The sequence below is a fragment of the Anguilla rostrata genome, chromosome 3, assembly GCF_018555375.3.
Source record: "Anguilla rostrata isolate EN2019 chromosome 3, ASM1855537v3, whole genome shotgun sequence".
NCBI lineage: Eukaryota > Metazoa > Chordata > Actinopteri > Anguilliformes > Anguillidae > Anguilla > Anguilla rostrata.
The window spans coordinates 57,114,337-57,129,224 of record NC_057935.1 but is presented as its reverse complement, the minus strand read 5'-3'; the positions used below and the strand labels follow the sequence as shown (position 1 = coordinate 57,129,224).

Here is a 14,888-nt window from a genome sequence, read left to right as displayed (position 1 = left end):
GGCACAACTATTTCCTCCAGGGATGTAAACGTGTAAACTGCAATTCTCCCATCTGTACAGTAGGTGGCACTGCAAGCCTGCAAATTCACCAGTGTGCTTTTCAGCCATTGCTCAAGTGCCACTTCACCCACAATGCCCCAACCCTCAGCCCCGCCCTGACCCTCACCCCACCCCGCCCAGCCGCACCCGGCCACGCCCACTCACCTGAGATGCCCTGGGGGGAGCCTCCGGGGGTGGACGGGGTGGAGGGGAAGGTGTTGCTGTTGTGGTCCGAGGGATATATCTGTGAATGACAGGGTCAGAAAGCTGGTAATTCAGAGGCTGAGAACAAGAGACGGCAGTGATCTTTAACCCACCCCCCACCCCTTGTTCGTCCAATCAGATTAACCCATTTCCCCCCGCTTGCCCAATCAGATGAATCCATTTCCCCCCCCCCCCATTCAGTCGGCCCTCTCACCGAAGCCAAGGCCTTCCCGATCTCGTCCCCAGAGCTCCCCGCCGTGGTGCCCCGGCCGGCAGCTGGACATTTGGGGGGGGGGGGTAGGGTGGCAGGAGAAAAAAAAAAAAGAAAAAGGAAAAATTAACTTGAAAATTTAAGCTTTCAATTCCAGCACTTCAGTATTGAGCAGCACCAGGTCAAAAATGAGCAAAAAAAAATACAGAACAGAAAAACTAAACGACTGCAGTCTTTGCTAAAACAGATAATGGTTACCCATGATGCCCTCTGCTCCGTTGATGGGGGGCGTGTGATTTGAGACTCCGTACCCCCCTGACCCAGAGTGGAAGTTGGAGGGCAGGTTGCTGTTGACTTCGCTGCCGTGGAGGGGGTAGTTCTGAGAGGACATGGGCAGGGGCTGCCTCTTCTGGAGAAGGTGGAAAGGGAGGAAGAAATGTGTTAGTCCTGCTGAGCATTATGGGTACTGTAGTTCTACTACACAAGCTAATTGCAGCACAGAAGAGGGCCTCACCATCCTGTCCTGGTGATTGATTGGAGGGAAGGCGCCCTGCTGGCTCATGATAGGTGGGTTGCCCAGCATGGTGGAGTACGCCGATTGGCCCCAGGGATCAGAGGGGGGGTCTGTCAAAATGAAGGTGGGAGGGGTAAATATCGGTCGGTGTGCGCTCTCAGAAATAATCATCTGTCACTGTGGGCACACCGATTGGGCAGTGCCCCAAGGCTCTCTCTCCGGATTGGCTAACCTTGCATGTAGAAGGGGTAGGCTGTCCCAGACTTGGAGGCGGGGAATCCCGCGCCATCCCGATTGTAGTCCTCCCCAGAGGCGGAGACGTAGACCTGCCAGGTGCACAGGACAGACGTTCACTCGTACGGGCGCATCCTTACAGGTTATGAGCACCTCACATGGGCTGGCCCAAAACGCGTTCATATCGGAGACTCTGCGTGTCATTCACTTAATTCTTATTTATTTCTGGGTGGAGAGGTGGGTCCAGGCCCATGCCAGCCTGGACATGGTGCGGGAATAGGATGGGGCAAGACCACACACCTTTGGTGACATCATCCCCCCACCCCCCCACGCCCCACCGCGACTCCTGTCCGTCACAGCTGAGAACGAGGGAGGATTCCCGTTTAACAGTCCCAGCGGGGGTATTGGCAGGGAGGGAGCGCTGGGACCCCAAATCGTGTCGGGATGGGTGGGGAAGCACAGGGGTGGAAATTGTGAGAATGTTCCGGAACAGCGAGGACCATGGCAGTGTGCCTCCATACACAAATTGGGAGGGGGGCAGGGGGCGGGGCGCTTGACGAAAAACCTCACACGGAAATAGCATTTCTATGATCTGAATACGAGGGGGGGGAGGGGGGGGCTTAGATCAAAGCTCATCTAGACGCATCAATTTCTGTGGTCCCCAAAGGAAAAGGGATGGGGGGGGGGGTTTGTTTGTCCAAGCTGCAGTTGGAATCGGAAGGACGTGGCCTAAGAGGTCTGTGAATAGAAACCCCAGTTCCTCGGCCTCCCCCTCCTGACATCAAAAACACCCCCACCCCCCCCCCCCCAAAAGAAAAAAAGGAAAAAAAAGACAACATGCAGACTGAGCACTGAGAGGGAGGGGGGACCCCCTGCAGGGCTCATGTTCCCTCTCTTCTGGATGACTGAAGACACGCGATCTCTCTCTCTCTCTCGCTCTCCATCTCTCCCTCAGTCTCCCTCCACCTTTCACTCAGTGTCCCTCTCTCCCTCCCTCCATCTCCCTCTCTCGGTCTCTCTCTCATAACTGAAGACACGCAGGGAGAACACAAACGCAAGATCCCCCCCCCCTGTAATTTGATTACAGCGGGAGGGGCGGGTAGGGAAGGGGGGAAGAGAAAGAGAGAGAGACGGAGGAAGGGAGAGAGAGAGAGAGAGAGAGAGAGGGGAAGGGAGAGAGAGGAGAAGCACTTCTAATTACAGAGCCATCTGCCCACTGCTGGAGCCTGGCCAACTCCACAGGGAGCCCAACCGAGCAGAGGAGGGGCTGAGAGAGAGGGAGAGAGCGAGAGGTAGAGAGAGAGGGGGAGAGAGAGAGAGAGAGGGAGAGGGAGGGAGGGAGAGAGAGAGGGGGAGAGAGGAAGGGGGGGGGGGGAGAGAGGGGGGATGCATGGACGGATGGATGCATGGATGGAGGTGAATGCCATGGGATTCAGGTGAGAACGAGCACAGAGAATACCCCAGCATGTATAATAAGCCTGTGGGATAATTAAGCTAACCTGAGGACAAAGGGCGTGTGTGTGTGTGTAGTGCGAGAGAGTGAGTGAGTTGTGCGTGTGCGAGAGACTTCTGAAGTAACAGCGTAGACACAAGCAGAGAGTGAAGGGCAAACGGAATCAGGTAAAAATGTATGTATAAATAAACAAACCAACAGAATGGAAGACGCATCAGTGACATCACTGATCAGGCATGTGTGACATCACTGAATGTTCCGGAACACAAGCAGGCTGCAGGAGTCCAGCCTGCGGCACCACGGCAACCATTTCTCATTCACAGCGTTTGGAACACGGGACGCCCCGGTGACACACTGCTGGTGTGATGTCACAATGCATGTGGGGCAATCCACCCCCTGGTTGCCATGGCGAGCCCAGAGAGAGGCGGGGCTTGGGTGGGCAGGTAATTAGGGGATTAGGGGATAGATGTCTGCTCGGGGGGGGATTTGCGGGGTGAGGGCAGAGCCCAGATTTCGGGGGAGGAAGAGGACAGCTCTTAATCCGGGCTCAGACACCGGGTCCTGGAAGCCTATGGCCTTTCCGCTGGGTCACTCAGAGAGAAGGGTCACTGCAGGGTCAGTGCAGAGCCTTGCTCCAATCAGAACAGCCGTAACAGACCACATGACAAGGCGCCAACACGGGGGAAATTATTCTTATTATTACTTTTAATCTTATGTCATCACCTAAAGCATACACAAACCACATCACTACAACTGTGGCACACTAAACACTCATTTTCGTAGCAGTGAGTTAGGAGCTGGCTGAGCTGATCCCCCACATTTTACCGCCTCCTCACACCAGGCCTCACACGGAGAGCTGCGGTCAGACGCTGCGACACGCGGACAAAAACCTGCCGAAACTGCCGAAAGTGGGCCGGTCACCAGACCAGGAGCTCGACCAAACCGTACCAGCACTCACCACACCAGACCAGGACCGCGACCAAACCGCACCAGCACTCACCACACCAGACCAGGACCTCGACCAAACCGTACAAGCACTTACCACACCAGACCAGGACCCCGACCAAACCGTACCAGCACTCACCACACCAGACCAGGACCTCGACCAAACCGTACCAGCTCTTACCACACCAGACCAGGACCTCGACCAAACCGCACCAGCTCTTACCACACCAGACCAGGACCTCGACCAAACCGCACCAGCACTCACCACACCAGACCAGGACCTCGACCAAACCGCACCAGCTCTTACCACACCAGACCGGGACCTCGACCAAACCGTACCAGCACTCACCACACCAGACCCCAGCACGGAGCGTGGAGATGAAGAGGGGGATGTACAGAGCATGGAGATGAAGAGGGGGATGTACAGAGCATGGAGGTGAAGAGGGATCTGTGCAACACCGGACAACACAGCAGGCCCTCGACATAAACCACTGTGTGTGTGTGTGTGTGTGTGTGTGTGAGAGTGTGTGTGTGAGTGTGAGTGTGTGTGTGTGTGTGTGTGTGTGTGTGTGAGAGTGTGTGTGTGAGTGTGAGTGTGTGTGTGTGTGAGTGTGAGTGTGAGTGTGAGTGTGAGTGTGAGGTGAGTGTGAGTGTGTGGTGTGTGTGTGTGTGTGTGTGTGTGTGTGTGAGTGTGTGTGCATGTGTGAGTGTGTGTGTGAGTGTGAGTGTGTGTGTGTGTTTGTGTGAGTGTGAGTGTGAGTGTGTGTGTGAGTGTGTGTGTGTGTGTGTGTGTGTGTGTGTGTGAGCAGTACTCACCGAGGAGGGCAGGCCAGGGGGCACTTTCCTGATCTTCTTGGGCTGGGTGTCTGTGAGCAGAGAGGAAGAGAGAACACCGGTCAGCTCAGCACACGCAGCTGAACGCCGGTCAGCTCAACACAAGCAGCTGAACGCCGGTCAGCTCAACACAAGCAGCTGAACGCCGGTCAGCTCACACACGCAGCTGACGCCGGTCAGTCAACACACGCAGCTGAACCGGTCAGCTCAACACACGCAGTGAACGCGGTCAGCTCAACACACGCAGCTGAACGCCGGTCAGCTCAACACACGCAGCTGAACGCCGGTCAGCTCAACACACGCAGCTGAACGCCGGTCAGCTCAACACACGCAGCTGAACGCCGGTCAGCTCAACACACGCAGCTGAACGCCGGTCAGCTCAACACACGCAGCTGAACACCGGTCAGCTCAACACACGCAGCTGAACACCGGCCAGCTCAGCACACGCAGCTGAACACCACACCACCGTTTCAGCACGCCAAATATCGCCATGGCTACACGCAACGCATTAACAGCCGTAACCTCTACTACAGCCCGGCTCCGCCCTCTTACCCATGGTGCCCTCCGGGGGGCGTCGCCTGCCGTTGCTGGGGTACGAGGAGTAGAAGTGCGAGGTGGACTTCAGTGCGGAGGGGGAGAGGGCGCCCGGGCTGGGCATGGGCATGTCCGGCAGGAACCCGGCCTGCAGGGAGAGCAGCGTTAGCACAGGTACGCACAGGCACGCGCAGGTACGCACAGGTACGCACAGGTATGCACAGGTACGCACAGGTACGCGCAGGTACGCGCAGGTACGCGCAGGCACACGCAGGTACACACAGGTACACACAGGTACGCGCAGGCACGCACAGGTACACACAGGTACGCGCAGGCACACGCAGGCACACGCAGGCATACACAGGTATACACAGGCACGCGCAGGCACACGCAGGTATGTGCAGGTACACACAGGTACGCACAGGTACACGCAGGTATGCGCAGGTACGCGCAGGCACGCGCAGGCACGCGCAGGCATACACAGGTATACACAGGCACGCGCAGGCACACGCAGGTACACGCAGAAATGCACAGGTACACGCAGGTATGAACAGGTACACATGCGCATGTGAACACACTGACAGACAGACAGACAGACAGGGGGGTTGGGTCTTACCTGAGCCCCAAAAGAGTACGAGCCTCGCTCATTTTTACCTGGAGGGAGAGAGAGAGAGGGAGGGAGAGAGAGAGAGACAGAGGGAGGGAGAGCGGGAGGGAGGGAGAGAGGGAGGGAGAGAGGGGGGGAGAGGGAGGAGAGGGGGGAACAAAAGGGTGTGAGCGGGACATGCAGGGCAGAGGCAGAACCCCCTACTGCCCCCTTCACCCCCCCCACCCCCCCACAGGGCTACTGCCCCACAAACCACAGCAACGCCACCGCTCACAACGCCAAATTTAACACCCAACACGACTCACAAGACTGCAGCAGGGACATCTACACCCCTGTGTTCTGCGAAGAAATGTTTAACATTCATGAATAAGTTCTGAAAGGTCAAACTGCGCCCCCCCCAGGACTGGAGCTAGAGACCCCTGTACCTGGGGGGGATGTGACAGACCCTTCAACGACAGCAGGCCAGAATGAGCAAGCCCCACAAGGGATGTGACCTCAACCCACCACCTCCCACACTCGCTTCACATGGGAGCGAAGGACTCTGGGAGGTGGTAAAAGTTGAAGGATGTAGGGTAGGTGGAGGACTGAGAGGGGGCCTAGGGGTCGTGAACTCCTCTGTCCAGAGAGAGCCAATTAGGAACCCAACACCACCCACCCCCCCTCCCCCACGCCCTTCACCTGGACACTTACCCACAATGCCCTGGGTGAGAAAAGGAGAGGCAGTCAGCCCCTCATGGTCACTGTAATGAGAGTCCTCTCCATACTGCTGCAAGGAGAGAGAGAGAGAGGGATGGAGGGAGGGAGGGAGGGAGAGAGGAGGAGAGAGAGGGTTGGAGGGCGAGTGAGAGGGATGGACAGAGGGAGAGAGATATAGAAAGAAGGAGGGAAGGAGACTTCATTATGCTTGTTAGGACAATGCAGCAGTGCTACAAACCCAACAGAAATCTCAAGGTTTAAAAACGCAGCTATTGGAAAAAACAAAGCTAGAGCCCCCCTGTGTCGAGGTCTGTGGCAGGCCCATTTAAACCAGCGTGGGCTACGATCCAACAGAGGGGAGCGCGGAGAGAAGGAGCGAGAGAGAAACTGAGAGCGAGAGAACTTGCGAGAGAGGAAAACAAGGACACTGTCAGCAGGCCCTCGCCCGCAGAGATCGGCTGAGGTGCGAATTCTCTAAGGGCTGGAACAGTTACAGCCACAGAACAGAGACAACTCAGACCCGTCACACACACACACACACACACACACACACAAACACGCGCACACACACACACACACACACACACACACGCGCACACACACGCACACACACACACACACACACACACACACACACACACACACACACACACACACACACACACATACACACATACACACAAACCCGCACGTGACACACACACAAACACGCACACACAAACACAAACACAAACACGTGCGCGCGCACACACACACACCAACATGAACACATGCACACGAACCCGCACACACACACGCGCGCACACACACACACACAAACATGAACACACGGCTGCTGAGCGCGAGGTGCTCCAGGGAATGCACACGGGGCGTGTTTCAGAAACGGGTCGCGCCGCGCCAATCTCACGCTTTTCCCTTGGCCAGGGATGCAGGGTTGGAGAAAACTGACTGTGGGGTACGAGAACTCAAGGATCCCCCCCCCCCCCCGCCCCAGAGTTCCAACAAACTCTTGAGTAAGGGAGCCAAGTTATTAAACAAGTCAAAGAGAGCAGGGCTAACTGTGTGTGGTAGGCTACAAAGAGTGTGCAGTGCGTAGCGTGTAGCATGTAGCATGTAGCGCGTAGCGTGTGTTCTTACCCGGCCCTGGTTGAAGGAGGGGCTGTTCTGTTCGCCCGAACCCCAGGAGGCGGAGCCACTTCGCTCGTCCAAACCTGCAGAGAGAGCGAGAGAGAGACAGGGGGAGGTCAGTCAGGTCGGGGGGAGAGGGCATACTGAGGGCCTCAGGGGACAGGACGAGTTTGGGGAAAGCAGACAGAGAGAAGAAGATCTCATGGTTGTGTCTGAAAACTTGTGTCCCTCACCTGATCTACAGAGCCCTGACAGGTCAAAGCAGGTCTGCAGAAAGCACATCTAGCCAATCAGCAGCCAGTACAGAGGAAGGAAGGAGGGAGGGAGGGAGGGATGGATTGAATGATCCGAAACTCTTGGGGGGGAAAAGAGGAACCATATTACCACTACTGCTAGTTCCACCGGCGACCACAACCCCTACCGTTCCCCTCAACAAACACAACCAAGATCACTACCAATGACACCCACTACCCAAAAACAGTCATTACCACATACAGCCCCTACCAACCACAACCCCAGCCCATATCCCTACTTCAACCACAACCCATATCCCTACTTCAACCACAACCTCAGCCTATATCCCTACTACAACCACAACTACAACCTCAGCCTATTTCCCTACTTCAACCACAACCTCAGCCCATATCCCTACTACAACCACAACCCATATCCCTACTTCAACCACAACCTCAGCCCATATCCCAACTACAACCACAACCTCAACCCATATCCCTACTACAACCACAACCTCAACCTCAGCCCATATCCCTACTACAACCACAACCTCAACCTCAGCCCATATCCCTACTACAACCACAATCGCTACCTCAACCACGACCTCTGCAGGTTCAAGAATTTCTCCAAACGTTCCACAGCTCCAAAGACACAAAAGCGCAAGAACAATCAACCGTCCCTTCTATTCTCCCCCCCCCACCCACCCCCCACCATACTGAGCGTGACAGAAACCGGATTTTTGTTTGCACAGTACGGAGCACTGGCCTAAGCCAGTGATTAGGAACCTCCACTAATCAGGGGGTGCTTCAGACCCAGCCAGCACCTCCCACAAGAGCACCCCCCCCCCCCCCCAGAAAAATCCCTAAGGCCTGTCCCGTCCGCAGGTTAATCAAACCGAAGCAGGCTTATGACAGCCTTGTGACCTCTGACCTCTGACCTCCACACCCCCCTGATCAGCTAGGGCTCCCAGGTCGGGGGTGGGGCGCCCCTTCTCTGAGTCAACATCAGGTCCCTCATTATGACCCCCCCCCAACTCAGTGACCCAACTGGCCTACCTGACACGCATATAAACATCTTAACCGTGTTCCATAGGCCTGATCATAGCACACGGATCAGTCAGGTGACACATGGTGCATGAGAAGCCATTTTGGCTCAAGCAAAACAAATGCCCACCTCACATAAATAAATAAATAAATCAGCTTCTACAACAGCAGACGTGCAGGAAGCGTAATTACAGTGCCAAGCCCAGGGGGGGCGCTGTGGTTCTAAGGCTCCAGGGCCGGCAGCGGCTCAGTCAGCCAGTAGCCCAGCAGGGTGTGTGAGGCGAGGCCTGGCGGCTGCATCGCTACGGTAACGGCGGCAGTCCGCTCAACCGGGCGCTCAGAGCTCCGATGGGACGCCACTTCACCCCTGTGAGGCCCTCAGAGCCCCACTGTACCGCACCCAGGAGCGCGTCCGGTCCCCACAAAGACCACTCACAGGGACCCGAACACGCATCAGACACACACGCACGCACACTACACGCACAGCAATAACAGCACTCACAGGGACCCAAACACGCATCACACACACACGCACGCACGCACACTACACCCACACCAATCACAGGCGCACATACGTGCACAGACACACGCACCTGTACACACACCAAATACACATACACACACACACTACACAAACCCCACAGTGGATCATGTCCAGGAAGCATGCGTCATGTTATGTACACACAAACAGATGTGATAAAAGCATACGTGGGTAACACGCGTGTACACACCACACACACACACACACACACACACACACATCTCTGAGCAGCTCGCTCCTCTTTAAAAAATCATTAAAATAAGGCTTTTTTCCCTTTAAAAAGTGACACAAGAGTTCATTTTAAAGCTCACTGAAGCAGAAATTTCGAACACCCCCCCATGAACCCCGCCCCCACCCCCTTGTCTTGTGCATTAACTGTGAGAGAAGAGACTTAATTGCACACACATTTGCATAATTGTGCATATTAATGTGGCTGCCTTATGAATATTCATATTCTCTTTTGATTTTGTTGTCTAATTAAAAAAAAGGAAAGGGGGGGGGTGCAGACAGGGAGCAAGAGAAGACCAGTGACGAGAGAGAGAGAGAGAGGGAGAGGGAGGAAGAAAGAGAGAAGGCTCATTCCAACAGCAGTGAACCCCCTGCGACCCATAGGTATGATGTCACAATCACCCCGTTTCCCTGGGTGACGAGAGGCACTCCATTTTTAAAAGAAAAAAAAGCCAGACTTTCTGCTCACACAGCCCCACAGACCCCTGTTCCTGCCGGAAGCCCACAGTTCCTCAGTGCCAAGTCAGCTGAGAGGGGAGCTGAGAGGGGTGAGGGGTCAGCCGAGGGGTGTAGGGAAGAGCGGAAGCTGGGGGGGGGGAGGGGGGGGGGGGAGATCAGCAGGAAGCACTGTCGAAGCAGCGAGGGCCTGGATGCAGTCAGCCCATCGCCCATCTGCTACGCCGTGGGGCAGAGCCGTTAGCCGCAGAACCGTTAGCCGCAGCCTGGAACCTGCACCCCGCAGTCCGGCTAAAGCTACCCATACACGCCTTAACACCAGCCTCACTGCAACCTTAACACAACAAGCCTTAACACCAGCCTCACTGCAACCTTAACACAAAACGCCTTAACACCGGCCTCACTGCAACCTTAACACAACATGCCTTAACACCAGCCTCGCTGCAACCTTAACACAACATGCCTTAACACCGGCCTCTCTGCAACCTTAACACAACATGCCTTAACACCGGCCTCACTGCAACCTTAACACAACACGCCTTAACACCGGCCTCACTGCAACCTTAACACAACATGCCTTAACACCGGCCTTACTGCAACCTTAACACAACATGCCTTAACACCGGCCTCACTGCAACCTTAACACAACACGCCTTAACACCGGCCTCACTGCAACCTTAACACAACATGCCTTAACACCGGCCTCACTGCAACCTTAACACAACATGCCTTAACACCAGCCTCGCTGCAACCTTAACACAGCATGCCTTAACACCAGCCTCACTGCAACCTTAACACAAAACGCCTTAACACCGGCCTCACTGCAACCTTAACACAACATGCCTTAACACATTAGAAGCAATTTGTAATTAACGCATGTTAAGCAAGCTAGCCAGAGCATGACATCTTGTTTTCAGCTTTTAACTCATATTAATTCCTCTCACAATTGAATCTCACAATGCTACCAACGGCTGTGTAAATATTATGACCGATAAAGAACACACACGTCAGACACCGACAGGCGATAGACTGAAACGAACAGGAGTAATTATTTTGTTGTGGTTCAAGTCTGGGTCATCGCCCCTCCTTGAGTATGAGTGTGTGGGTGAGTCAGAGAGAGAGACAGAGAGAGAGGGAGGGAGAGAGGACTGCAGCACATCCTTCGAAGGCCTCTACCTCACCCTACTGATCCTGAACTCGTCCCGAGCAATTCGGAAAAGCACAACGGCCAACCGCTCCCAGGAATGGGATGTTTCCCGATTATTCCTGGGAATGCGGATTTACGTTTCCGCCACGACACAGAGGGGAGTGTTCAAATTTTCAAATGACTTCTAGTGCTACTGGGAACGGCAGAGAATGGAGAAAAGATGTAAAACGGTAAATCCTAAAGAAAAGGCAGGAAAACGAAACCACACAAAAGCCACAGGCCCCAGGTCAGACCGGGCTGTTCCCGTCCGTCGGGGGGGGGGGGGGGGAAGGGGTAGACCCCTGCAATCAGGACAGATCCGTTCAGGAAACGGTCTGAGGGGTGATCAAGTCAACGTCCCACCAAACAATGGACTTCCTGTGGCGCGCATAAAAATAAAATAAAAAATTGTTTTTTTTTTTTGTTTTTTTAAAAAGCCGCTAAATTCGTCACCCGTCCCGTCAATCTCGCCAGCAACGTCCCGCCGGCGAGGGCCAACCAATCAGAGCAGGTTAGCGTCACGGTTAGGGGGTCTGGCGATTCGCTGGGCTTCCGATCGTCCCATTACATCAGACACAAACAGGAAGTGAAACGGGGGAAACACCGCTCGCCGATCATAGGTCTTCCGCCACTTCTGCCCAACGCAAGAGAGGCGCAATTTTTTTTTTTTAAACTTAAAAAAAAAAAAAGAATTGCTTGTTACTTATGTGGACACACATGATCAATAGCAGGCCATCCAAAAATAAAAACAGACATTCCCCTCTCCCCCCCTCCAAGCCGTAGTCTGCGCGAGCTTTGACTCACCACGTCGTTCAGACAGACGGACGGGACTGACTCACGCGAGACTGAATAGATAAATCAGCGTTGGGGCCTCAGCCAAGGCCTGTGCTCAGCGCAGCAGAGTGGCAGGGAGAGGCCTGTGCTCACCGCAGCAGAGCGGCAGGGAGAGGCCTGTGCTCACCGCAGCAGAGCGGCAGGGAGAGGCCTGTGCTCACCGCAGCAGAGCGGCAGGGAGAGGCCTGTGCTCACCGCAGCAGAGCGGCAGGGAGAGGCCTGTGCTCACCGCAGCAGAGCGGCAGGGAGAGGCCTGTGCTCAGCGCAGCAGAGCGGCAGGGAGAGGCCTGTGCTCACCGCAGGAGAGGCCTGCGCTCAGCGGGCGCAGGAGAGCCTGTGCTCACGCAGCAGAGCGGCAGGGAGAGGCCTGTGCTCACGCAGCAGAGCGGCAGGGAGAGGCCTGTGCTCACCGCAGCAGAGCGGCAGGGAGAGGCCTGGCTCACCGCAGCGGCGCAGGAGAGCTGTGCTCCGCAGTAGGAGAGGCCTGTGCTCACCGCAGGCAGAGCGGCTGCAGAGGAGAGGCCTGTGCTCACCGCAGCAGAGCGGCAGGGAGAGGCCTGTGCTCAGCGCAGCAGAGCGGCAGGGAGAGGCCTGTGCTCACCGCAGCAGAGCGGCAGGGAGAGGCCTGTGCTCAGCGCAGCAGAGCGGCAGGGAGAGGCCTGTGCTCACCGCAGCAGGGAGAGGCCTGTGCTCAGCGCAGCAGAGCGGCAGGGAGAGGCCTGTGCTCACCGCAGCAGAGCGGCAGGGAGAGGCCTGTGCTCAGCGCAGCAGAGCGGCAGGGAGAGGCCTGTGCTCACCGCAATTAAACAAGAGCAGTTAAACAAGAGCAGGTCAAAACCTAGTATATGGCTGGACCTAACACACGTGATCCGGCCGACCAATGGTGCAACTTCATCACTCAGTCAGATCACTCAGTCACTCAGTCACAGACATTCGCGTTTGTAGGGCTGGCCCCGCTGTTGCGGTCCAGCCAAAAAAAAAAAAACAAAGATGGGTGCCACAGCACATAACCTGCATTGCTTCACTATATGTACAGCTGTATGAACACAGTGTAAATGCTATGTAAAAAGCTGCACAAGTCGCTCTGGATAAGAGTGTCTGCTAAATGCCTGTAATGTAATGTGAAGTTCAAGGCACTCTAGGTGGAGGAAGGAAAAAGCCTTCATTAGACTGGCATATCGAGAATTTTAAAAGCAGTATAACACCAACGCGTTAAGGCCAAACTGGTCTATGTTTGAGCGTGACTAGCCATCCACATGGGGCCCTCTAAGACTGACAGAGATGTCAACTTAAAAAAAACATTTTTTAATTGACAGATCGGGGGGTGGGGGGGTGGGGGTCGGGGGATTGAGGTGGTGTGGAGTTGGAAATCAGCTGAAGGCTGAATTTTGTGAATTAAAAATGCACTCCGTGGCAAACACCGACCAGTTACTCAATTTAACCAAGCGGGCAAGTACTAAAACGGTGAACGCGTTTTCAACACGGTCGGGTTGAAAGTTTTTGGGTTTTCGTCTTTTTTTCCACCGAACTTCCCCAAGAATAGAAAGTACACGCAAACTTCTCTCTTCCACGGCATTTTTAACCCAGACCCGTGTAAAAATATCCAGATGAATTTCAGTTTCAGATCATCAGTAAATGAAACTGCAACTGCGGGGGGGGGGCAAGGCCCAGGGGACCTGCTGAGTCGTACAGCACTTTTAGAGATGAGGACCATTCATTTCAAGTCAAGTCGACTTTTATTTATAAAGCATATTTAAAAACATCAGACCAGAGTGCTGTACAACCTCAGTACAGCTTGCATCCTTCCCTGGTAAGGAAGGCCAAAACGGCTCAAAAATACGTGAAATTCACATCCGGCGTCAGGCTATGATCGACACGCTGAGAACACAAACAACACGCCGACAAGGCGCGATTCCTGACATCAATTTCACGTATTTTATACCCGGTTTTGGCCTTCCATCCTCGGAAAGGACACAAGGAAAGGAAGCAAGAACAGATCAAATAAGCGAATGGAATAAAAACACACACACACACAGCTCTGCTCTTTCCACTGCTAGTCCCCAGGGACACTCCCCTGGAACGTAAAACACACACACACTGGAGTACACACCAGCGTTGTGTGGGCAATCTGACCTTTAATGAATTTCCACCTGCGTGCGCTTTCTGCTGCCAAACCAGAAATGACTCCACAGCTATGTAAGGGTTTGGCCATTGTCCCCCATCTCCTTCCTGACAAACTTATTTGAAAAAAATTAATTAATTTTTTTTTTTTTTTTTTTTTTTTAAAGCTCAGAATTATTATTTCTTCCCCAGGTCCAGTGGGCTGTAGTGTACTCCAGCATTAAGACCAGTCTCCTCTCCTCTGGTGACCTAATCCAGGTGTCCTCACCTGGGTTTAAAAAGGCCAAGATCCTATAACATCCGGTACATTAACATTCACTTAGACTCCCTCACCCTGCATGCAGTCACTTACAACTTACGGTTATAACAAAGATCATCAAGAAAAGTTTCTGCAAACGGGTGTCATGGCTGATCCGTGTTTCTAGTCAAGCCCAGCTGTTTGAGAGCCATGGCTGCCGCCAATCACAACTTAAAGAGACGCTCCCCTGCATGCATGCACTCAAACAATGGTGCCGAGATTTTAAGATTGCGTTACCATAACAGTGAAGCAAATCGGCTGCTTAAAAAGGAAATTTTCTCCCAAGAGGGTTAAAAAAAAAAATTTTAAAAACAAGTTCTACGGCTAGGTATCCAACTGCCAAAGTAACTAACCAGTCAATTAACAAGCAATTTCCTCAGTGTAAAAAAGTGGAAAAGATCCCCTCTGTGGGAATAAAATGGGAAGGAAAGCATTACTCTGAGAACAAATCAAGCTTCTCTGGCAGCAGACTGAACGTCTAACCTCGCTGTGTAGGATTTGAGAGAAGTAACATCGGGACGAGAAGGCCACGACATCGCCTCTTACGA

General features: G+C 54.1%; 1 protein-coding gene across 11 annotated transcripts in view; it reads right to left on the bottom strand.

Annotated features, from left to right (window-relative positions):
* tcf3a (transcription factor 3a) overlaps positions 1-14,888 on the bottom strand; it is a 45,151-nt gene that overhangs the window by 14,926 nt on the left and 15,337 nt on the right. For 10 of the 11 annotated variants that reach the window (XM_064328573.1, XM_064328568.1, XM_064328572.1 and 7 more), the window contains exons 4-13: positions 7,409-7,482; positions 6,266-6,341; positions 5,585-5,622; positions 4,987-5,116; positions 4,417-4,466; positions 1,201-1,294; positions 969-1,078; positions 713-863; positions 458-519; positions 205-283 (exon numbers count right to left, since the gene is read on the bottom strand). In XM_064328573.1, coding sequence (XP_064184643.1) covers positions 205-283; positions 458-519; positions 713-863; positions 969-1,078; positions 1,201-1,294; positions 4,417-4,466; positions 4,987-5,116; positions 5,585-5,622; positions 6,266-6,341; positions 7,409-7,482 — 864 coding nt within the window. The remainder of the gene's footprint in view (positions 1-204; positions 284-457; positions 520-712; positions 864-968; positions 1,079-1,200; positions 1,295-4,416; positions 4,467-4,986; positions 5,117-5,584; positions 5,623-6,265; positions 6,342-7,408; positions 7,483-14,888) is intronic. The other variant, XM_064328567.1, reaches the window with a different exon arrangement.